Source organism: Stegostoma tigrinum, chromosome 10 (genome assembly GCF_030684315.1).
Source record: "Stegostoma tigrinum isolate sSteTig4 chromosome 10, sSteTig4.hap1, whole genome shotgun sequence".
NCBI classification, from domain to species: Eukaryota; Metazoa; Chordata; class Chondrichthyes; order Orectolobiformes; family Stegostomatidae; genus Stegostoma; species Stegostoma tigrinum.
The window spans coordinates 43,899,917-43,923,565 of record NC_081363.1 but is presented as its reverse complement, the minus strand read 5'-3'; the positions used below and the strand labels follow the sequence as shown (position 1 = coordinate 43,923,565).

The 23,649-nt window shown below is 38.3% G+C and overlaps 1 protein-coding gene across 3 annotated transcripts in view; it reads left to right on the top strand.

The window, feature by feature from the left end:
- The window catches only part of sos2 (son of sevenless homolog 2 (Drosophila)), an 87,670-nt gene that overhangs the window by 26,193 nt on the left and 37,828 nt on the right, over positions 1-23,649 (top strand). For all 3 annotated transcript variants that reach the window (XM_048537405.2, XM_048537404.2, XM_048537403.2), the window contains exons 3-8: positions 4,091-4,222; positions 7,488-7,652; positions 10,048-10,251; positions 14,027-14,170; positions 18,646-18,756; positions 21,679-21,777. In XM_048537405.2, the coding sequence (XP_048393362.1) occupies positions 4,091-4,222; positions 7,488-7,652; positions 10,048-10,251; positions 14,027-14,170; positions 18,646-18,756; positions 21,679-21,777 (855 nt within the window). The remainder of the gene's footprint in view (positions 1-4,090; positions 4,223-7,487; positions 7,653-10,047; positions 10,252-14,026; positions 14,171-18,645; positions 18,757-21,678; positions 21,778-23,649) is intronic.

Here is a 23,649-nt window from a genome sequence, read left to right as displayed (position 1 = left end):
TTTACTCTGTCAAACTGAATTCTCAGTGGACTGCATCGTGTTAGTCTGAACTGAAGTGCATACTCCACTTTCACATTGGTACAAGATGTTGAGGCAAATTTCATTTTTGTTTAGTTTAAAGGAAGTGTAATATGAATTCCAATGCTAGATACCTTAAGATACAGCTAAACTGAACGAATTTAAGAGTCTGAAAATATTTTTTTTTTCTAATTTTAAATCTAAACATTTCTAGCAGACTTTAAAAAATTTGTTTGTTTGATTAAAAACGTTTGGAAGCTTCAAATTTAATATAACCTTAAATTTATTTATTTAATTAGTTTATTTAATAATTTATTTTCTTCTGCGCAGAATCTTACTAAAGAGGCCATAAAAGCGCTATTTTAAGAATTGTTTAAATAATTTTGTTCTTTTTTAGCAGATGAGATGAAAATTTGTGGAGGAATATAGAATTATAAAGTTATAAAGTCATAAAGCATTGAAACAGATCCTTCAGTCCAACCAGTCCACGGTGACCATGTTCCTAACCTAAACAACTCCCACTTACCTGCACTTGGTCCATATTTCCTATTCGCTTAAATGTTGCAACTCTACCTACATTCACCACTTCCTCTGGCAGCTCATTCCACACATGAATCACTTCATCTTAAAAATTTGCCCTCCTGTCCTTTTCAAAACTTACTCATCTCACCTTAAAAATATGCCTCCTAGTTTAAACACTCAGAGTATGGAAAAGACCCTTGCTCTTCACCTTAACTGTGTCCCTCATGATTTTTAAACCTCAATAAGATCACCCCTCAACTTCCTACACTCCAGTGAAAAAAAAATCCCAGCTTGTCCAGCCTGTCTCCATATCTCCAACCCTCTAGTCCCAGCAACATCTTCAGTTTAATAATCTCCTTCCTATAGCAGGGTGACCAGAACCCCCCCTCAGTACTCCAGAAGAGGCCTCATGAATGTTCTGTACAATATCAACATGACCCTCCCAACTTCCAAACTCAATGATAATGAGCAATGAATGTAAGCACACTAAACACCTTCTGAACCATCTTATCTACCTTTGACGTAAATTTCAAAGAATTATATAACTGAACCCCTAGATCTCTCTGTTCTACAACACTACCCAGGGCTCTACCAATAATTGTATAAGTCCGGCTCTTGTTTGTTTTATCAAAATACAATACCTCACATTTATCCAAATTAAAAGCCATCTGCCACTTGTAAGCCCATTGACCCAATTGATAAATATCTCTTTGTAATCTTAAATAATCTTTACTGTCCACTATACTACCAATTTTAGTGTCACCTGCAAAATTATTAAACATGCTTCCTATATTCTCATCCAAATTGTTCTCTAAATGACAAACAAAAATGACCCCAGTGCTAGAACATGGCTGGTCACAGGCCTTTAATCCAAAATACAACCCTCCTCCACCATCTTGTCTCCTACCAGCAAGCCAATTTTATATCCAACTGGCAAGCTCACCATGTGATCTAACTTTATTAACTGGTCTACCAAAGGATATACTTAAAGCCCTTGCAGACGATGTCTGCTATTCTGCCTTCATCAATCTTTCTGGTTATTTCATTAAAAAACTCAATCAAGTTTGAACATGATTTCCCTCACACAAAACCATTCTGACTATCCCTTATCAGCCCTTACTTATCCAAATGCATGTAAATCCTATCTTTCAGAATCACTTCCTTAAATAACGGCAGAACATTACCTGTCCTCCAGTCCTCTGGCATATTACCTGTAGTTATAGATGATACAAATATTCCTGCAATTTTGTCCCTAACTTCTCTCAATGTCCTGGGATACTGAGGACGAGTTGAAAGAAGAACTGAAAACAAAAAAAAAGTAAGCTGAGACTTCAATTACTTAAAATCACAAGACTAGATTAATTTAGTTCAACTGGTAGCGAGTTTTGAGAAGATTTGTAGCTCAGGTTGAGGTGCTGGATGTGAGTTTGCTTGCTGAGCTGGAAGGTTAGTTTTCAGATGTTTCGTCACCATTCTAGGTAACATCATCAGTGAGCCTCCGATGAAGTGCTGGTGTTATGTCCCGCTTTCTACTTATCTGTTTAGGTTTCCTTGGGTTGGTGATGTCATTTCCTGTTCTTTTTCTCAGAGGATGGTAGATTGGCTCCAGATCAATGTGTTTGTTGCTGGAGTTCTGGTTGGAATGCCATGCTTCTAGGAATTCTTCAACTGGGTAGGAGAACAGGAGATCTTACTTACAGCTTTGAGCCCACAGCAAAACAAAGAACATAAAGGCAGCTTCCTGAAGGTTGTCTTGATAAATATGCTGGCATTTGAAGAAAGGAACTATTGGTTCAATGCATATTCTGTGCTGTGCTAATTAATTTCAGTCAGTCATGATATTGGCTTCTTGCCTTCGACTTCTTGGCAAAGAATCATGGTCAAGGAGGTGGGAGGTGAGGCAGGCATTCCAGATGCAGACACTCTTGAGTTGAAGTAACCTCCGTACTAGTCACCACATTATCTTAAGTCTACTGTGCTTACATCTCCTGCACAGTGGTGCATCAGCATGGGAAACATTACCTTGAAGGCCATGATGCTATAAATAGGATTGTAATCAGGTCATTATCTTCCATAAATACATATGGTTTTCATAAAAGTGGGGGCCTGGTTTGGAATCCTCTTAACAGAGATGGTGGTATTTGTATTCAATAAAAGTATGGAATTAATAGCCTAATGATGACCCTGAATCCATTATTAATTGTTGTAAAAACCCTTCTGATTCAGTAATGTCCTTCAGGGAGGAAAACTGCCATCCTCACCTGGTCTAGCCTACATGTGAGTTCAGATCCACAACAATGTGGTTGACTCTGAACTGCCCTCTAGGCAATTAGAGACAGACAAGAAATGCTGGCCTCACCAGTGACTCCCTCGTCGTGTGAATGAATAAAAAGATGATTTCAAGGGTACTCCACGTCAACATTTTACAAAATGCCATATTTAGAAACCTCATCCTATGAGTAGGTGCTACAGAAAAATGGTACTTGCCATTACCAATCGTGTCCAGTCTGCTACAAAAATGAGACCATAAAATCAGCTAATGTTTAACTCTTAACAGAACAGAGTTTAATTGTGTACCATTGTGAGATTGAAGACATGGAATATGCATGGAAGTAATTTAAGTGATTCAGAAGAGGCATGGGGTGTGGTTTGGAAGTGAAGTGGTTGTATGAAGTGGGTTTGGGTATCAAGAGGCTATAGCAAGAGTGAGGGGGCTGGTGAGAGCTGAGAGCTTGAGAGTATACCAACCACGTACACGAATGCGACTGTGGCTCAGTCCCAGTTCATGGTTCCTGAATTGAGGATGGAAATAGGATCTGATAACTTGAGAATGGGGTCTCAGAATCAGAAAGGTTGAGAGTCCCTGTTCCCGAATGATTTGTTATTCAGTTCAACATCACGAATACTTCCAAAGTCAATTTTACCCATAATGTGAGTATGTTAACTAATTAATGATTTTATAAAAGTATTAATAGACAGAATTAATTTAATCTTAGTTGCCACTTATATTTATTGCCAAAACAGTGGAAATATAAGTTCATGAAATTTTGCTCAATTATGATGCAATATATTAAGCAAAAGAATAAAAACAAATAGGATGCACATACATTTTAGTTTTCCCTGGGATGATGATTTGTTCACATTGATGAGCAGCAACCCGTAAGATAAACGGAATAAAAAGACGACATTGCAAGCAGGCCATTCAGCCAAAATTCTGGTAAGTTGAGGTATGGTTAGCTAGAATTTCAACGGTTAGTTTAGCTGATGGACTTCTATAAAATACAAATGACCTATATTAAAACTTAATGCTATAATTTGTTTATATTTATCAAAGTAGCATTCCTAAATTAGTGATATGTAATCTAGTTGTCAAGAATATGGACATTTTACCAATTTTTGACATAGAAATATTGGAATTTAATGCAACAGTGTAAGAGTTGAAAATTTTTAAAGGTGGTTGTTAGTGGGAGAGCTTGTTTTGTGATTACTGTTTTAAATTGACATTTTTCATATGTTCAAGATTGTACATTTATTTCCGTTTTCCTCTTAGGAACGTGTTCAGAAATCTTTCCCACACCCAATTGACAAATGGGCTATTGCTGATGCACAGTCTGCTATTGAGAAACGTAGAAGGAGGAATCCTCTTCTTTTACCAGTGGATAAAATACATCCTTTATTAAAGGTGCAAGTTTGTTTTTAACCTATGTTTATACAATTGAGAAGTAATTGTACTTTAAAGTATTGCTTAAACATTTACTATGGTTTGCACACTACTGCATTTCTGGAATATTTCTGGAGCCATGTAATGCTTCATCAAGTGGAAATTACTTTAATCCTGCTAAACATAAATTAAATCTCATAATCCAATATTGTTTCACTCCTTGGAAAGTATATGTAAATGTAAATAGGTGGATGTGAATGTGAAATAGGCAGAATTTATCTCTCCCTGGTGTGGAGGTGATGACAGAGGGATACACACAGGTTGGGTGAGTGGGGGGAGAAAAATTTGGCAGACAGAATATAATGTGGGGAAAAATATGAAATTATGTGCATTGGCCAAGAATAGAGGAGCTGATCATTATTTAAATGGAGAAGGATTGCAGAAAACTGCAGTATTGAGGGATCTGGGAGTTCCTGTGCATAAATCATGAGAATTTAGCAAACAAGTTCAGCATGTAAAGTGAAGGCAAGTGGATGGCCATCATTACAAAGGGAATAGTGTATAAAACCAGAGAATATTTCCTCGAACTATACAAGGTACCAGTTGGACCACATTTTAAATATTATGAACAGCTTTGTTTCTTTTATCTAAGGAAAGGTGTACATGCATTGGAAGTAGTTCCAGAGAAGGTTTCACTAGGTTGATCCTTGCATGGAGGGATTGTCCTATGAAGGCAGATTGTGGAGAGCATAATCTCAGAGAAAGGGTTACTCATTTAAAATGGAGATGTGGAAGAATTCCATCTCTGAGGGTGGTAGATCTGTGGGAATTGTTTTCCAGAGAGGGCTGTTGAGGCTTTGTGGTTAAGTGTGTTCAAGGTTGAGATGGACTGATCTTTAATCAGTAAAGGTTATGGAAAAAGGCAGGAAGGTGGCATTGAGAATCATCAGATCAGCCACGACCTAATTGAATGGTGGAGTGGACTCTGAATGCACTGCTTGGCTCCAGTGACTTAAGATCTTATGATGTCCTAGTACTGCATTTAAGAAAAAGCGATGTGGACCTTTTACTCTGTACCTAACCTTGCGCTGTCTCTGTCTTGGAATTATTTTGTCGGGACATTGTAGAGGTAGCTTTACTTTTAGTTAAAAAGTGTTGGGGAGCTTTACTCCATATCTAACCCTGTACTGAGTTTGTCCTAACAGTTTTGATGGGGACAGTGTCAAGGAAGCTTTCTTTCAGTGTAAAAGAGGACGGTTAAGCATCACAGAAATCTGTTCTTTGCATGCAGTACAGACAGGCAATAAGAACCAGAATTGTCAGTGACTTAATTATTCCAAAAATGACTTTTAAGGTGTGTGCATATTAAGGTATTTATGATAAAGTCACAATTATAGCAATGAATATGTGACTGCACTGACAAATTCATTGCGTTAGTGTGACGGTATCATAAATGCTTATAAACCTTTTTCTTGACTCTAAAGCCCTTCATATTGTTCCCAAAATAGAACATAGAACATTACAGCACAGTACAGGCCCTTCGGCCCTCGATGTTGTACCGACCTGTCATACCGATCGCAAGCCCATCTAACCTACACTATTCCATGTATGTCCGTATGCTTGTCCAATGACGACTTAAATGTACGTAAAGTTGGCGAATCTACTACCGTTGCAGGCAAAGCGTTCCATTCCCTTACTACTGAGTAAAGAAACCACCTTTGACATCTGTCCTATATCTTTCACCACTCAATTTAAAGCTATGCCCCCTCGTGCTCGCCGTCACCATCCTAGGAAAAAGGGTCTCCCTATCCACCCTATCTAACCCTCTGATTATTTTATATGTTTCAATTAAGTCACCTCTCAACCTTCTTCTCTCTAATGAAAACAGCCTCAAGCCCCTCAGCCTTTCCTCGTAAGACCTTCCCTCCATACCAGGCAACATCCTATTAGATCTCCTCTGCACCCTTTCCAAAGCTTCCACATCCTTCTTATAATGCGGTGACCAGAACTGTACACCATACTCCAAGTGCGGCCGCACCAGAGTTTTGTACAGCTTCACCATAACCTCTTGGTTCTGGAACTCGATCCCTCTATGAATAAAAGCTGAAACACTGTATGCCTTCTTAACAGCCCTGTCAACCTGGGTGGCAACTTTCGAGGATCTGTGTACACGGACGCCGAGATCTCTCTGCTCATCTCCATTACCAAGAATCTTACCATGAGCCCAGTACTTTGCATTCCGGTTACTCCTACCAAAGTGCATCACCTCACACTTGTCTGCATTAAACTCCATTTGCCACCTCTCAGCCCAGCTCTGCAGCTTATCTATGTCTCTCTGCAACCTACAGCATCCTTTGTCACTATCCACAACTCCACCGACCTTAGTGTCGTCTGCAAATTGACTAACCCATCCTCCTACGTCCTCATCCAGGTCATTTATAAAAATGACAAACAGCAGTGGAGCCAACACCAACCCTTGTGGTACCCCACTAGTAACTGGTCTCCAGGATGAACATTTCCCATCAACTACCACCCTCTGTCTTGTTCTATTCACTGTGACCTTATTGGCATCCAGCTCATTGTATTCTCCTACTCACCGTGTGTGGAGGTATTAGCCATTGCTAGGACATTGAGGGATTCTTGGCTCCGACATCATCTTTAAAACTGAGTGTGCACCAGGTCAGTCCACGGCCACCCTGCATATTTTCTTTTAGTTCTCTTGAACATGTTAAACAGGGGAACCTTGGTATCCTGCTTTGCCTGTGGGGACCTGGAGCTCCTGCTGGACAGGGATATGTGCAGCCGTTGCCTTGGAGTTTGTTCTGAGATGTTGGTGACTGACGGAGGGCTGGTGGAGCAAGCAGGGAGCTGGAGCCACCAGGTCACTGCTCTTGACTTTCATGTTGGGACTTACCGATATTTAGAATCTTTGTGGCAGGTGGGAGAGCAGGAAACTGTAAATCAGTGAAGCAAGATGTGATATGAAGATGTTAATGTAGGCTAATAGGCATCTCACTACTCAGTAGTCAGCATCTTGACTTACTGTTCAACACTTGATTGGAAAACGGTACATTTTGCACACAATCGCAGGAAACTCCTTTATTGTTGATCTCCCAACTTTCTTGCCAGTTCCCACTTCATTCAATACCTGGGAAGATTCTGCTCATTGTCTTTTGTTAGACACTTCCTTATTTTCTTGGTTTAACGACTCTCGCATTTTTAAATCAATTTTCAGCTATCAATTTTTTGCTTTGTTTACATTTTCTCTAACGTCCTTCACTTACAGGATGTGCTAGGTTATAAAGCAGATTATCATGTTTCTCTTTACATCGTGGCTGTGCTGGAATACATTTCAGCTGACATTTTGAAACTGGCTGGAAACTATGTGGGCAATATTCGACACTATGAAATTTCACAACAGGACATTAAAGTGTCAATGTGTGCAGATAAGGTGAGCATTAATTTGCTATCCGAATTCTGAAAGTTGTAACTTTCTTTTTCTCAATATTTTTAGAGTCAATTTGTTTTCATTTTCAGTAAGATCAATAGGGATTTTTAGGTGATTAAATACACTGGAATATTTTTAAAAGTTTTGTTATCTCTAAATATGCTACAATTAGTACGACATATCTAGTTTTACTAACTGACAATTTTATTCTGTCTATGAGGTGTTGATACTGAAAGCTGCATACAGCTAGGACCCATAAATAAACAAGTAGTATAGATATTATGCTTAAAAATAATCTTCAACCATTCAATTAGGGACATTTTTAATTGATATAGCTCCTGAAACCACCTTTTTGATTGTATCTGGCCAATTCATCAGTTTTAAAAAGCTGCTTTGTTGCTTTAGATAATTGATTTCTATTTACATATGCAATCCATTCTGTGAAACTACTGCATAGAGTAGCTTCAGTGTTCTGCAGAGTTTATGCACTTACCTAGATATTTGACAGCAGTACCATTTGCTACAATAGGAGTTGAAAGTTTTCCAAATGTGAAGTTGGAAAGAAAGTAAAAGGACAGATTACTTCCTACTGAAAGTAATGTGCCTGGGAAAATCATTAGAACTCTGTATAGTTTTGAAATTTTTTAGTTATTCAAATAACATTAATTTTTGAGTTCTAAGCAATGTGTTATAAAATGAAAATTATGTCACAGAACCATATACATCTTATGAAGCAGAAAGAGGCCATCCAACCCATCATGCCTGTATCAGCTCTTCAAATGTGCATCATTACCAAGTGCCAATCTTCTGCTTTTTCCCTGTTTCCTTTCATGTTTTTTTTTACCTTACTAACCTCTTGAATGCTTCAATTGAACATACCTGCACCACGCTTCCAGGCAGTGTGTTCCGTAACCTACTCAGTGATTTTGTTTTTCTCAGATTACCCCTGGCTCTTTTACAGATCACTTGAAATCAGTGTTCTGTTGCTCTTGTGTATGTGGTAACACCTTCCCCCAATCTGTTTTATCCAGCCTACTCATGATTTTCAACCCTCAATCATATTGTCTTAACCTTCTTATCTCCAAGGAGAACAGTCCCAACTTCTTAAATTCATTCGTGTACGAATAATAAGACAAACATTCATGAAGGCTGTTGATGACTATCTAGATAAGGTATTTGAAACTGTTTTTATAGGGAATAATTATGTTTTCCCATTTTGCTTGTGTTGCTATGGGAACAGCTCATTTGGCTGCCTTAAATACACAGCTGATCAAAAAAAATGCTTATATTTATTTCATGTTTACATTTATTATTGAATATGGTCAAATAGCTGAAGTCCCATTTGCCCGTCTTGTTTCCAATTGCCTTTCATGGTACATTGTGATCTTTATGACATCATTGCTCACTGGGGAGGAATCATTTTTGCAGAGCTTCTTGTATTCCTAGCAGGATGCATGGAACAGTTTGCTGTCTGATAGGTGACTTTTTTCTCAATTCTAGCCTCCAGTCTCTTTCTTGTGTGTCTTCATATTATTAGTGTTCCTTTGATCATTGTTTCTATTAACTTTTCTGTCTACCTCCTCAGAATCAAGTACGTTGCATTTGCTTGTTTTGCATCTATTGCATTGAGATCAAGGCACACTTCTATCTTTTATAAATATGTTACAGAGATCCTGTTATGTCATCTCATAAGCCAGAACTACTATCATCATCCACTGTTTAGCACACCTGTCTTCACTATTTGTCATCCTCGTCTTTTTAGTTTGCTATCTAGCCATTAAATCTATTTATATCTTGGCCTTCTTTTACAACCTCACCACTAGAGTTTTCTCAAATGCTTTCACCATATACATTTTATTTGTTGGTTAACTTGAAATATCAACTGTTAAACTTGTCAGAATTCTAGTAGGTTAGCAGATGAAGCATATTAGTTATGAATCCAAACCTGACTATTAACATATGAATTGAAGAAGGGATAGATCATTCACCCCTCACAGCACACTGTCTTCACTGAGATCATGGGCTGATTGACCTCAACCATTTTCCTACACTATCCTTTTATCTCTTCATGATTTTAAATACGTAAAAATCTATCCATATGTACTTAAGAATTACATTGCCTGCATTTCCCCCCACAACTAATATCTAGCATTCTTTACTGTAGCTTCTAGAGTGATGACTTCTAGAGTCATCAGTTTGCTATCTTTCAGTCTTTTCTTCTAGAGTGCCTATGTAATTCCTGAACACACACACCCAATATTCTGGTGTTTTAATTTTTTTGTTGCAAAATTCTGTAAATATCTAATTCTTTGGGTGTATGTTTAAGCATTTTGTTGTATTTTTAACTTTTTTAAACATAAGTATACAACACTGTGCTGGGCTCGATTTTTCCTTTCAGGTTCTTATGGACATGTTTGACCAGGATGACATTGGTCTGTCTTCATTGGGAGATGATGGACCACATTCCACAGGTGAACAGCACTACTATGACTTGGTGAAAGCTGAAATTGCAGAGGAAAGGCAATACCTACGGGAATTGAACCTGATTTTAAAAGTCTTTAGAGAGCCATTTACATCCAATAATAAGCTGTTTACTGCTCGTGTAAGTTTTTAATATACTGATATCTTGTCAAAGGCCATTTGCATTTGAATATTAGATGTCATACTAAATTTTGTTATATTTTAGAATTTCTGTGTGAAATAAGAGTAAGGCAAAGAACTGTTCACTATTTTGAAAGTTCATTGATGTAATATCTCTGTTAATATATTTGGTTGTGTGTACTGTTTGTATCTGCTGTGCTACACACCAGGCGTAAGCTAAGATTTCTACATGATTTATTCTCATGGTGTGCCAGATGACATTGTCAGATGTTTTACATGTGTCATTGTTGAAATTTTCTGCGTTGTTTTAAATTTGATGTGGAATCACAGAATTTTCCAAGAAGACAGAAGGAAATCATTTCACTGTGCTGGCACTAGCTTATCTGTTCACTTAGTTCCATACTCTTTTTTAAAAAAAATTTCTAAATATATTTGTTCACTTCTTTCTTAAAATCTATCCAGGGTTCAACTTACACCCCGGTTTCAATAGTTGCCATGAGTTACCAAATCTCTGATTTGAAACAAACAGTAATTGTAATGTCATCGTTTATTTCATCCTGTGGTCACTAGGTATGATCCCCGAAATTAATTTTTTCTTGATCTATAATATTATGATCTCTCAATTTTGAGCATGCCTGTTCATTTTTCTCACCACCTATTTAGTTCTTATTAAAAAGGCCCAGTTTGTCTCCGATTTAAAGCCTCTTATCCTCCATATCGCCTTACTGCATTTCCATGCTTTTACAAATTTTATAAAGTATTGTTCAAGATTTAACGCAACAAATGTAATTTATGTGGGTTTAACATAGCACTTTTTTGTGCTTATTTCAATTTGAAATCATTTCTTTTTACAGATTTTACTGTCCTATTTTTCAGGCTCTTTGCACAAATTGAAGTGAATCTTTTAAAGTTTTAGCATTTAGTGGATATTACCTCTGGTTTATTTTTTCACCCATGAAGTGTCATGTCATGCTTTTTTGAATTAATCCTCGTTCATCTTATCAAAAGACCTTTGAAACCCCTTGGGCACAACTTTTAATGCATCTTCTTTAGCAAAGCATAGTCTTGTTTTCTCAAATGACACTATTCAATTTGTCAGAAACAACCAGTTTTATAAGTTGCTACAAATTATCCTTGCACATGCACTGAGAGAGTTTAATGAATTTTAGTCAATGAAATAGCATCTAGAACTTCACACGCAGTTGTCAAACCATCATGTCTATAGGCACCCATTTTACCCTAACTCTCTTCCTGTTGTTCTGCAGCCAAGAGTCCTTCCTAAATGGAAGTGATATCTCTCCAGGACACTTGGCATAACTTTTGTAGAGACAGTAGGAACTGCCGATGCTGGAGTCTGAGATAACCAGGTGTGGAGCTGGATGAATGCAGCAGGCTAGGTAGCATCAGAGGAGCAGGAAAGCTGATGTTTTGGGTCAGGACCTTTCTCCAGAAACAAAAAAAAATTTCTGAAGAAGGGTCCTGACCCATGACTTCTGTATCCAGACTGTTAGAAATAATATGGTCAGAGCGTTTGCTGTTTCTTCTTACACATTCTTGGGTAAAAGCAATCAAAATATCATCCTTGTTTCCTCTGGAATTCTGCCAACTTTTGCAGTACAATTCTTTGTCCATAGTAATAGCTTTATCACTTGCTCTTACCTGTTTGAGTTCTGAGGAAGAGTCACTGGCCTCTGATTTCTCTCAGCATCGGATGAAGGGCCTTGGCCCGAGACGCCAGCTTTTGTGCTCCTAAGATGCACTTGCATTTAGGAAGGACTCTTGGCTGCAGAACAACAGGAAGGGAGTTAGGGTAAAATGGGTGCCTATAGACATGATGGTTTGATAGCTGCATGTGAAGTTCCAGAAGCTATTTCATTGACTAAAATTCATTAAATTCTCTCAGTTCATGTTAAGGATAATTTGTAGCAACTTATAAAACTGGTTGTTTCTGACAAATTGAATAGTGTCATTTGAGGCTTGGCCTGCTGTGTTCATCCAGCTCCACACTTTGTTATTTCAAGAAAACTGCAGGGAAAATGATGTTAATATTTTATAATTAAGTCATCACACACAAAGTTCAACTGTGATCATCATTTTTTCTCTATTCATTGGTTGTCAGCCTTATTCACTAGGCAAGTATTTGTTAGCCACCGCTAATTTGCCTTGAAGATGATGTAGTGCATTTTTGAACTGCTGTAACGTTTTGGGTGTAGATATATGCACAGTGCTGTTTCAGGACTGAACTACACAAGTTTGACACATTAACAGTGAATGAATGGTGATATACTTCCAAATCAGTTTGGCATACAGCTTGGAGAATTTGTAGGTGGTACTGTTTTCAAACATCTAAAGCCCTTGTCCTTTTGGGTGCTAGAGATCAGGGTTTGGAATGTGCTGTAAGAGCAGTTTTGCTGTCTTCCTGCTGTTTATCTTTGTTGCTATTGGTGGTCAAATGAGGCAATATCGAACGTCAGGATGGAGTGCCAGTTAATTTGGCTGTTTTGTCCTAGATCGTGTTGAGCTTCTTGACTGTTGCTGGAGATGCACCCCTCCAGGCAATTGCATGGTATTCCATCACACTCCTGACTTGTGCTTTGTAGATGGTAAACATGCATTGGGGAATCGGGAAGTAAGTTACTTCCTGAAGAATTCCTAGCCTCTGACCTGCTCATGTAGCCACAGTGTGGCTTGTTTGGTTCAGTTTCTCGTCAATGCTAACTCTATGACATTGGCATTGGAAGATTCAGTGACCACAATGTAATTGAATGAGTGATGGTTAGATTCTCTCTTGTTTTGAGGAGGTTTTAAGGAGTGAAAGGAAGAAAGCTTTTGAGAAAGGGTAATTCTGAGCTTAGAGCCTTAGCAAGAAGGAATAGAGACCAAAGTCCTGCCAGTGTTAGATTTCCCCTGAGAGGCTGGAGTTAGAGAATCTCAAAGACCTGAATGTTATGGTGGATATTACAGAAATGAGAAGGGACCTGGAAAGAACAATGAAAATTTTAAAAAGGGGGAATTGAGAATAAAGTTTTGGTAGTGAGTACAGGAATAATGGAGACCAGGGTGTTGAGAGTTAGGGCATAAGCAAGAGTTTTGGATAACCTTGAGATTAGATGTAGCCATAGCCTAGCCAGGTCTGCATTGGAATAGTCAAGCTCAGAGATGACAAAAAGTTCAGTAGCAGATAGGCAGCTGAGGCAGGAACAGAGCTGGGTCATGTGATAGAAGTAGAAGTACGCAGTCTTGGTGATGGTGACAATGTGTCATTGAAAGTTCAACTTGGGTTCAGATATGACGCTAAATGTATGAAAAGATTGACACAATCTTGGATAGTTGCCAAGAGGAAGGCAGGAATTTGTGGTTAAGGAATGGGCTTTTCTGCTGGGATTCTCGGTAGACCAGAATTAGAAGAATCCTGATATTTTGGAGAGTTGGAGGAGATAATGGAAAAAGTGAAGGGCAAGGTTATGGAGAGATTGAAAAGGCTGAAAATTTCAGATAGAAAATTCCACTGTCACCTTTTTGAGCAGATATTTCTTCTAATTTCTTTTTCAATGAAAGAAAAATCATAGGAACTACTTAACCACTCTTCCTCTTCATGTGACTACCTTTTGAGAATGATTAGGTCAAGACCTGAGAAGGAAAGCCATGTAGCTAAATGCACCTCTTTACCTCACAGTCAATCCATGTTGTTTTTGTTTCAATTATGTATCCTATAATATTATACATAAGGGCTAAATTTGCAAGTGATGTTAAGTCTGTTATCTGATTTCTGATAGGATATTGAAATAATCTTCAGCAACATCTTAGATATTCATGAATTAACTGTGAAGCTACTTGGATTAATGGAAGATACTGTTGAGATGACAGATGAAAGTAACCCTCACCCATTTGTTGGTAGCTGCTTTGAAGATCTGGCAGAGGTACTGTGCAATAGTGATTTCTGTTGGCACGCAGTGATGCTAGACTATAAGATCTTCTAACAGAAGAATAAAGATTTTTTTCCTGTTATTTCCAATATACTTTGAAGATGTCTTAATTAAATGTGAAAAGTCTAGCCTAAATTTTGACATTTGCCTTCATTGTTCAGGTACTGTTGTAGACTTGCCCATTAGCAAAACAAATGTAAGACTTGCCACTCATTCTAAATGGTGGACGAGTTATATGTTTAATTCGCCTCTTATATTCAGTGTGTTTTTAATATGACTTCCTCCCTGTAAAAAGTTTTAAGTATTTTAATTTCTTTCATCTAAAGGAAAATAATGATACTTCTTAGCAAATAAATGGTGAATAAAATTTTTCTAAGATTAAAAATTGCCGATCTTCACTTGTTTCTTAAGATAATTTCAGTTCTAAGAAAAAAATATAATAACTCTGAGGCTGCTTCATGGTATGTATTCAGCCACCACACCCAGTGGAGTTTTGAACTGCAGTAAACTTCACTTTCTTCAGATGTAGGATTGTGAAAGAAATGCTGACTTGTCATAGAGTTATAGAAGTCTACAGCACAGAAAAGAGGCTGTTTGCCCCATCAAGTCTGTGCTGCTCTAGAACGCCCACCTATTCTAATCCTATTTTTCAGCACTTGGCCCATTGTCTTTTGTTCCTTGGCGTCACAGTTGTACACTTGAATACTACCTGTCATGCTTCCCCATTATTTTTCATCCTTCATGACTTATATTGATGACTTTTTGTATCCAGCTGATGCATACTTAATGGAGAGCCTGTTCCTTTGTAGTATGAATGTTTCAACTCAGTTTGTGCTCGATTTCTTAAGGTGCAGATTGCAAATAAAAGAATAAAGAACATGTGCTGAAAGTTGTTGCATGAATAAACAAAACTCTGTAGCATAGAAAGTTTTGCAGAGGATGACTTGTTTCGAAACAACTTCTGAATAGTTTTGCAAATGAGATTCACATGTTGGATATTAACTTGTGTGAAGTTATCTGCTGTAATAGCTTATTTGCATCAGAGATACTGAGCTGTCAAGACCAACAGATGACCAGTTTTTTAATTGCTAAAATCCTGGTAAAACAATAGAAGCTTAGTATACCTTGTGAATTAAAAGAGAAGCAGTACAATGTTTCTAAATGTGAGCAATGAATGGCTGGGTCAGCTAATAATTTGGAATGGAGTAAGATAAGGCATGAAATGACACTAAGTCGAATCTTTCTTTGAAATCCTTTCACAAATCTTAGTTGAGGAGCAACATGCTTTATTTCCATGCTAATAATAAACTGCAGCTTTTACATTATGTTCACTTGGTTGTCGAAGTTAAAATTAGCTCTGGAGGTTGCACATTAAATCTCTAATTTTAAATCACCCAGCTGAATAACATTGTTGGCTCCTGGAAGGGAAGATCAGGAATTCTAGAAAATTAAAGGGAGTCAAATCAGATTTCTGGTGAAATGAACAGGGAAATTAACTGACAGCAGGACCAGCCTTATGACAGGCCTGAAGACTCAAGGAGCTGGAAAGGGAATTTAAAGTATGAAAAAAAAAGTCAGTTAATGGTCATTTTTAACTAGACGTTGACATTTTGCTGATTGTAGATGTGTCCCCACTGCCAGCTGAATGCAGGTAGCTCTCGGCAGCACCTGCAGTGTGCAAGTGTTGCAGCACGCTCAATATTCCAATGAAGATCAAAGGGATGTGTTTAGAAATGTAGTCCTGTGAATGAACTGTCATATTAAGCAGAAAATGAAGGCTAAAAATAATTATGCAAAACAGTCACAAATAGAAACAAAAGACTTGAGAATGATGGAGAGGCTGCACTAATATATTATGCACTGAACTGTGTTGTTCTCTATGATAGGAATATTCCAGTTCTGGAGAAAAACACCAAAACAGATTTACCAGGATGTTATAAGGATGAGGGTCTAGGTTATAAGAAAATGAGATTTCTGGTGAAATGAACAGGGAACTTAACTGACAGTTCAATATATATATACCTTCAATGGAGGCATTCAACATGATAAAGAACAAACTAGATAAAAATATCCATCAGAGGCTAACCTAAAAATTGTATTGTGCTACAAAGGTGAACGTTTAATGAAGGAATATTTGAAAGAAACATTTTTGTGCAAAGAATCATTGCATAATGAAATACTCCTCTACAAATGATCAGTGCTGAATTGATTATTCAAAACGGTACAACATAATTATTAGAAGATGCAGCATATATAAAGATATGTGAAGAAAATACATTGTAAAAGCAAAACACTGCAAAAGCTGGAAAACTGAAATTAAAACACCAAAGACTGAAGAAACTCTAAGCTTCATAACATATTTGAAGAGCGAAACAGTTGAGGTTTCTAGTCTGAAATGATTCTCTTGCAGAACTGAAGGTAGCCCTTCTGAAGAAGAATCATATCGGACTTGAAATGTTAACTTTGTTTCTATCTCCACACATGCTGTTAGGCCTGCTGAGTTTCTCCAGCATTTTCTGTTTTTATAATGGAGAAAAGGCATATTTTATTTAGCTTTCTGAATAAATATAAATTCACTGCATTGGAATTTTTTTAGAAAATCATTGCCTCTAACTGCTTTCTCCACTTGGATAGATGGGCTCTTTGGTGAGTGGCCTTACATTTTCTCAGTATTTATGGCCTGGATTTCATCAAGCAATGGCACTCGCTGGTAACTTCTGAGAAAGCTACACACCAAGGTCCATCAATCCTTGTGGTGTGAATTTCACCTAATCTATGTCAGCTTAAATTTACAGCTGTCAAGAGGTCCCAGGCATTCATTACTTTACATTAAGCAATCATGCTAACTCTTGAAGCATCCTCACAGTCAACCAAGGAGTAAAATTCACTGATCATCCTTCACTTTTAATTCATTTATTTTGCTCAGTAAAAAAAATTCAGATATCCTCATGGATTTAGGATGGAAACTAAAATATTGTAAACTTAAAAATTAAAATGTGTTTTTAATTTTTATGTGGAATGTTGGCATCCCACAAATATAAAATTACTCTTTCAGTGCTAGTGAGGCTGCTCAGCATGAATTGTAAAATTTAAAAACCCAGTTACATCTCGTTTAACAAAATATTACAGTGGTTTTTATACCAATGCTAATATCTTGTAAGTGGAAATTCTCCTCAATTCAGTGATTTTGGTTGATTACCTTCTGGAGGGACTTCAAACGTGCCAATTTTCAGCTGGGAGTTCAGAGGAAAGATACTTTCAAGCAACCTGTTCAGTCATGTTATGATCCATCTCTGGAGCAGATGGGACGGGAACAAAGGCCGTCTGGCCTAGAAGTAGGGATGCCATGACACAAGAGTCCTTTCTTATCCGCCTAATGGCTGATGGAGATCATAGCCCACAAAGTAGAACATTAGCATATAAACCTGTCTCCTGCCTTAACTGATGTAGCTTGCAATTCAGTTGTGAAGAGATACAAGACAGCTGGCTGTCTAACTATTTGTTCAATGTTATGAAGGTTTCTTCCTTCACTACCCTTATAGGCAGTGACTTCCAGATTCCCACCACCCTCTGGGTGAAAAGGGTTTTCCCCTCATCTCCTTTAAACTGTTTATCACTTACTGTAAGCCTATACCCCTCGTTATTGACTCTCCAAGTTGTGAAGAGATGTGTCTGGAGTTGTCATTTCAAACTACAGATCAGTGGCAAACAGGAAGAAACTTTTCCCTTGATGCTGTGCTCGAGGTCCCACCAGAAAGTAATCAGAATCACTGCATTGAGGAGAACTTTCACTGATGTACATCTCTTGTACCTTTTTAAAATTGAGTTTTCATTTCAAGCTACAGCTTAATGGTAAACAGGCAGAAACTTTTATCTTGATGGGGTCATCAGTGCCCAGGGGCATAGACTTATGATAAGGAGCATCCAGAGGCTGGTGGGAATCTGGAACTCCCTGCCTTTAAGGGTGGTGGAAGCACTTAATAAGTATTTAGATGTGTACTTGTGATGTGAAGGGATACAAGGCATTGTGCGGAGTGCTGGAAAATTGGATTAGAATAGTTAGGGGTAGTAAGAACTGCAGATGCTGGAGAATCTGAGATAACAAGGTGTAGAGCTGGATGAACACAGCAGGCAAGCAGCATCAGAGGAGCAGGAAGGCTGATGTTTCGGGCCTTGACCGTCCTTCTGTCAGTCTTCCTGCTCCTCTGATGCTGCTTGGCCTGCTGTGTTCATCCAGCTCTACATCTTGTTATCTTAGAATAGTTAGGTGGTGGTTTTTGAGCAATGTAGACTCAGTGAGCCAATGGGCCTTTTTCCGTGCTGTAGTCTATGACTCTAAGTTTCAGAATAATAATTGTAACAAACAACACATTTATTGTATTAACCTTGCAAATAAATCAACAGCTTTTTAAGCAATATCAAATATGTAGAATCTGCGAAACAAACTAAAACTCTTTTATCGTGTGCAGGAGCAAGTATTTGACCCATATGAGGTGTGTGCACAAGACGTTCTTTCACCGCAGTTTCATGAGCATTTCAACAATTTAATGTCCAGGTCATCAGTAGCCTTGTACTTTCAGGTAAGCAGTTTCTCACATAGCATTCTGTTGCTTAGTGGGCATCGTTCAGCTCAGTTGGCTGGAAGACCCGTTTAGGATGTAGAGAGACACTGAAGCGTGGGTTTGCTTCCGATAACGGCTGAGGTTACCACGAATGCCTCTCTCTGTCTCACCCTCTCCCTTTGCCTGAGACATGATGACCCTCCGTTTAAACCATACCAGTCATTTCTATCTAATGATTATGGTGACTTTATTTATTTTGTTCATACAGTTCTTGAGTATTGCTTTTTTTTTTGTTGAAGCTTTTCAACTTTCAATTATGATGTTTGTAAACATAGCCATGTGAAGGGGAATAATATTTTTGACTGTATTGGAAGAAAGTTTCGATTGAGTGGAAAGATTAGTAGAGACATTGCCATGAAGAACACACAAGTTGGGTGATGACTGATGATTTCTGTTAAGCTGTCATTAAATTTAAACCGAGATAACAAAGTGTGGAGCTGTATGAACACAGCAGGCCAAGCAACATCTCAGGAGCACAAAAGCTGACGTTTCGGGCCTAGACCCTTCGTCAAAGAGCTCTCTGATGAAGGGTCTAGGCCCGAAACGTCAGCTTTTGTGCTCCGGAGATGCTGCTCGGCCTGCTGTGTTCATCCAGCTCCACACTTTGTTATCTTGGATTCTCCAGCATCTGCAGTTCCCATTATCACTGATTAAATTTAAACCATTCAGGCTGACTCTGGTCGCAACGAAACTGGAAAAAAAAGCTTCCATGTCACTGAAGAGGCATCAGACCAATTCACGTCTAACACCTGCCCATAAAACTCTGACATTTTGAAAGCCGTGACGAATTTCCACCCCAGTAGCTGAGAGAGCCCACAACAGTTGAAAACCAACAGCATTGCTAGAAATAAATGCACCCATAGTACATTTCTTTGAAAAAATGTCAATTTACCCTGTCTTCCAATTTTAAAGATACATTAATGATTTCCAAGATTCCGGTGTACAGTTTTGCCTAAACTAATCATTTATTCCTTGGATGTTGGTCTTGCCTACCTGTGTGCCAGGTTTCCTTGAAATCTGTCCATTATCTTATGAGACATGTTATCTACGGTGAAACACGAAAATGCAGAAGTGTCACCTACTTCCACCTTCAGTGGCAGAGAAAGCAGAGCAGAAGACTCGCTAAAAGGTGTGCCATTGCCCAGAACCAAACCAGAGTGGTTTTACTCTTCCTATGCAAAGTATCCATGAAGATGTGATATAGATGTTTTCATATTTCAGGCACAGTGGAACTAAGTGTGGAAATACTTTGTTCAGCCCTGATATTTTGCATATGTTCACTGTATAAATATAAGCAAATGAATGCAGTTTAAAAATGTTTGAATTGTTGATGAATGTGATGCTGTGATTTATTTCATTTATCTTGGCTTATTAAAGCATCAAGTATTGATTAATCAGTTAGAACTAGCTGTGAAATTGGGATTGAGACACCCTGACATGCCTTGAGCTGGTTTAGCTGCGTTTATAGCGGTAGGTTGTCCTCCTTCCTAATTCAGTAAGAAAGTTTGATGTGAAAACAGGATTCTTCACTCGAAGGTGGACTGGGTCAGTTGATGTACTTGTGGATTGGTGGTATGTGAAACCAGGCATTCTTTTTATAAGCTAAGAGGGGAGCGGGTATGGGGATATGGAGACCATGTTGAGGAGCTCTATGACCAAGAGAGGCTCTTCCTGATTCCTCAGTGCCCTCTGCCCTACCCTTGGTAAGACATGCCAGACTTGCCCAAGTGAAACATCCCATTCGACCTTTGAATCTGTATCAATGGTTTTCTTTGCTGTGGTGGACTGCCTGCAGTCCCAGCAATGGCCACGATCCCAGTGTTTCTTGAAGACAGGATACGCGTGGGGGTAGAAGTCCCATCCTGAACTAATTAACAGTCTAGCAGCTGTGCTTTTGGCTTAGGGCAATCTTGCCAAGTGGAGATAGGTTTGCCTCTGAAGGTGGGCCAGCTCAAGCAGCAGCATGGTTTAGTGTCAAAACTTCACCCTTCTTTTGTCATGAGCTGCCATATTCCTGGATTTGAAGGTTGTGATAACTCTTTGGCAGTTGCGGAGAGAAATTCAGCGTATAAAGTAAGTGGGTGTTGGTGTAATGTGGCAGGTGTGTTAAAGGATAGGGTGGCACTTTGGTAAGAAGATACTGGTGCAGAGTGGGTGAGTTGTGTCATACTTAAATAGCTGAAACTTTATGGTAGTTTGGCATGGGGCTGATTTGGTTTGGCAGTGTGAAATCAATGGGTGGAAGATGGGGCTGCTCTGGTCTGAGGGATATCAGTCAGTTTTACAGTTAGCCTGAAGATGGAGCATATTTTAATTCTGCTTAATTTGGCTCTTAACTGTTAAGATGTGTAATTTGAAAGCCTTCAGAGTCTAAGTTCCAGGATTTGGGAACTTTTTCAGTGTACTCAAGATGCTGAGTAATTGCCTATCGGAAGTTTTAGATTCCAGAGCAATTACTACATAGTCAGTGCATTGAGACTTCAGTGTGGTTCCAGTATCTGTGTTCAGACCATGTCTGGTCTCCGTCTATTCAGAGACCAGATTATCTGAGCTAGCTTGTTGTTTTTCCATCTATTATGGAAATTTAGTGTTGTTAATGACATATTGCTTCAAATATTTTGCCGTTCTTCAATATTCTGTATGGGAACTGCTTTTTGTAGCAGTGAGATTATGTAATCACCTTCCTATTTTAATAAAAGCCATGAAGATAAAATATTTTCTTAAATATTTAATTTCAACAGCCATACAGGTGCTGGAGTTGTAGTTGAAAAGAAATCTGATTTTGGATTCTTTAATGTTCCATGATTTTCATCATACGTTATAATCTAATTGCAGTAAATTGTAATCTGCCTATTACTAATTATGCTTTTTGCTTTCTAGTCTATTGCTGAAGGTTTCAAAGAAGCTGTTCAGTATGTACTTCCACAACTACTGTTAGTCCCAATATATCATTGTTTGCATTACTTCGAACTGTTGCAGGTAAGAAATTCTGCATCACTGTACCTAAACTGTGTTGAATTAATATAAAATAGGAAAATGAATATTTTTCCTTCCCTTTATGCCATGTATAATAGTATAGTTTTAATATACTTTCCCATGTGCTTTTGTAAATATTAACTGTGAAGTTGGACTTGGTGTCAAGATCAGTGATCTGCACTGCCATCTTCTGACAATCTACTGTGTCAAGCCTCCCTTTTGGAATCGCCTAAAAGATTACATTGGAATATGCCAAATGTTGCTTATTTGCAAATGTCTTTGTTTCCAATTTAAATAGTTTCCAAGATAAACTTGATGATAGATTTTAACTAGTAAAAGATGTATGCAGTGGTGCTAATCTGCTAAATAAATAAGTTAGAAACGATGACTAGAAAGGATGGATTATGCTTCATGCCAATAAACCCGACTTCAGGGCGGTACATATGATTTCAGAAGGATATTCTATGTACATCTGCGTACATGTTTTCTTAAAGGAGATGATTTGTGTGTAGCTTACGTTGCAACTTTTTGACTGCTGAGTGGCTAGAGGAAACATTGCTTCAACTGTCTTTTCTTTGCAGGTGTGTTTGCTCATTGTCCAGATGGCTGTTTAATAGTCAGGTTGATTTAATTTTATTGAGCAAGTATCCATTATATTTCTGCAATAAATCTCTTATCAGGTGGTATTTTTCTTCTCATAAAATGAACAATCAATAAGTGCAATCAATTATCCATTTACACAAATAAATAACATTTAATTCTTTCATAGTCTGGCATCACTCAAGACACCACTTCCTGATCAATGCCTGAATAGTGTGAGCTTTTGATTCATTTTGATTCAACAAAGTGAACTTAAACAAATTGTTTGAAGTTACAAAGGAGATTGAGGTTTAAAAGTGCTGAAACTGACAGCTTGTTGGAAATCTAGCTGCAATCCACCAACTTCTGCACTTAACTGCAATATGTTAGGCTGCATGTGAGCTACTCTTCTTCAGATAGGTGACATAGCAATTTATGATAATAGCTCTCGACGTTAACTTAAGGAAATTTTTGGATTTCCCATATATATGTGGACTTCCACAAACTTGCCAATGAAAGTTAAGTGAAATCACTGTTGTAATTAAGTGGGCTGAAGAAATGAGACTATTGAAACCTCACAGCTGCTTCCCTGCGTAATTATGTGAAAAACATTTATGCAGGTAGTGCTGTTTCTGAGAGTTCTTAATTAGTGATTTCTATTACCTAGGAGGTGATTATCACTACTTGAGAAGTTTGTATGTCTGATTCTCACTTTGCAACGGACCAGGGTGCAGAGTCTGTTCATTGGAGAAGGAACACTGTGTGGCCATTGCACCACTGGAGGTATATGTTGCTGCCCAGGAAACTTGGCACTCACTGATGGTGTTGAGGTTCAGTTAGATTGCACCAGTATGTCTGTCTGGCAATTAGTTGTTAAACTCACCATGTCTGCTCTTCCCTCCACTTGCTCCTTTCCATAAAAGTCCTGTAGAGAGCTAAGGATCTCTTTTACATCCACCAGTTGCTCAGATTTAAGTCTTAATCATTCTTCACCAGTGAGACTGCCACTTGCCGGGCAGAAAGCAAGTATCGGTAAGGCAGGAAAGAGGTGCATATAACTAAAGTTTCTATGCTCATAAATGGAACAAACACAACATTAGATTGTTAAAGTTCAGTACAGGAATATGCATAATCTCTAAATCATCAACAGAGGTCGCAGCTCTTGGCCGATGTCCACTAGGATTCGGAGCCCGAGAGGATGTCTACAAAGTCTGCAGCACTTGTGTAGAGCCACTGTCAGTCAGTGAGACAGGAAGCAGCATGTGACTGCAGAACCTGAGTGGATGGCTGAGGTGG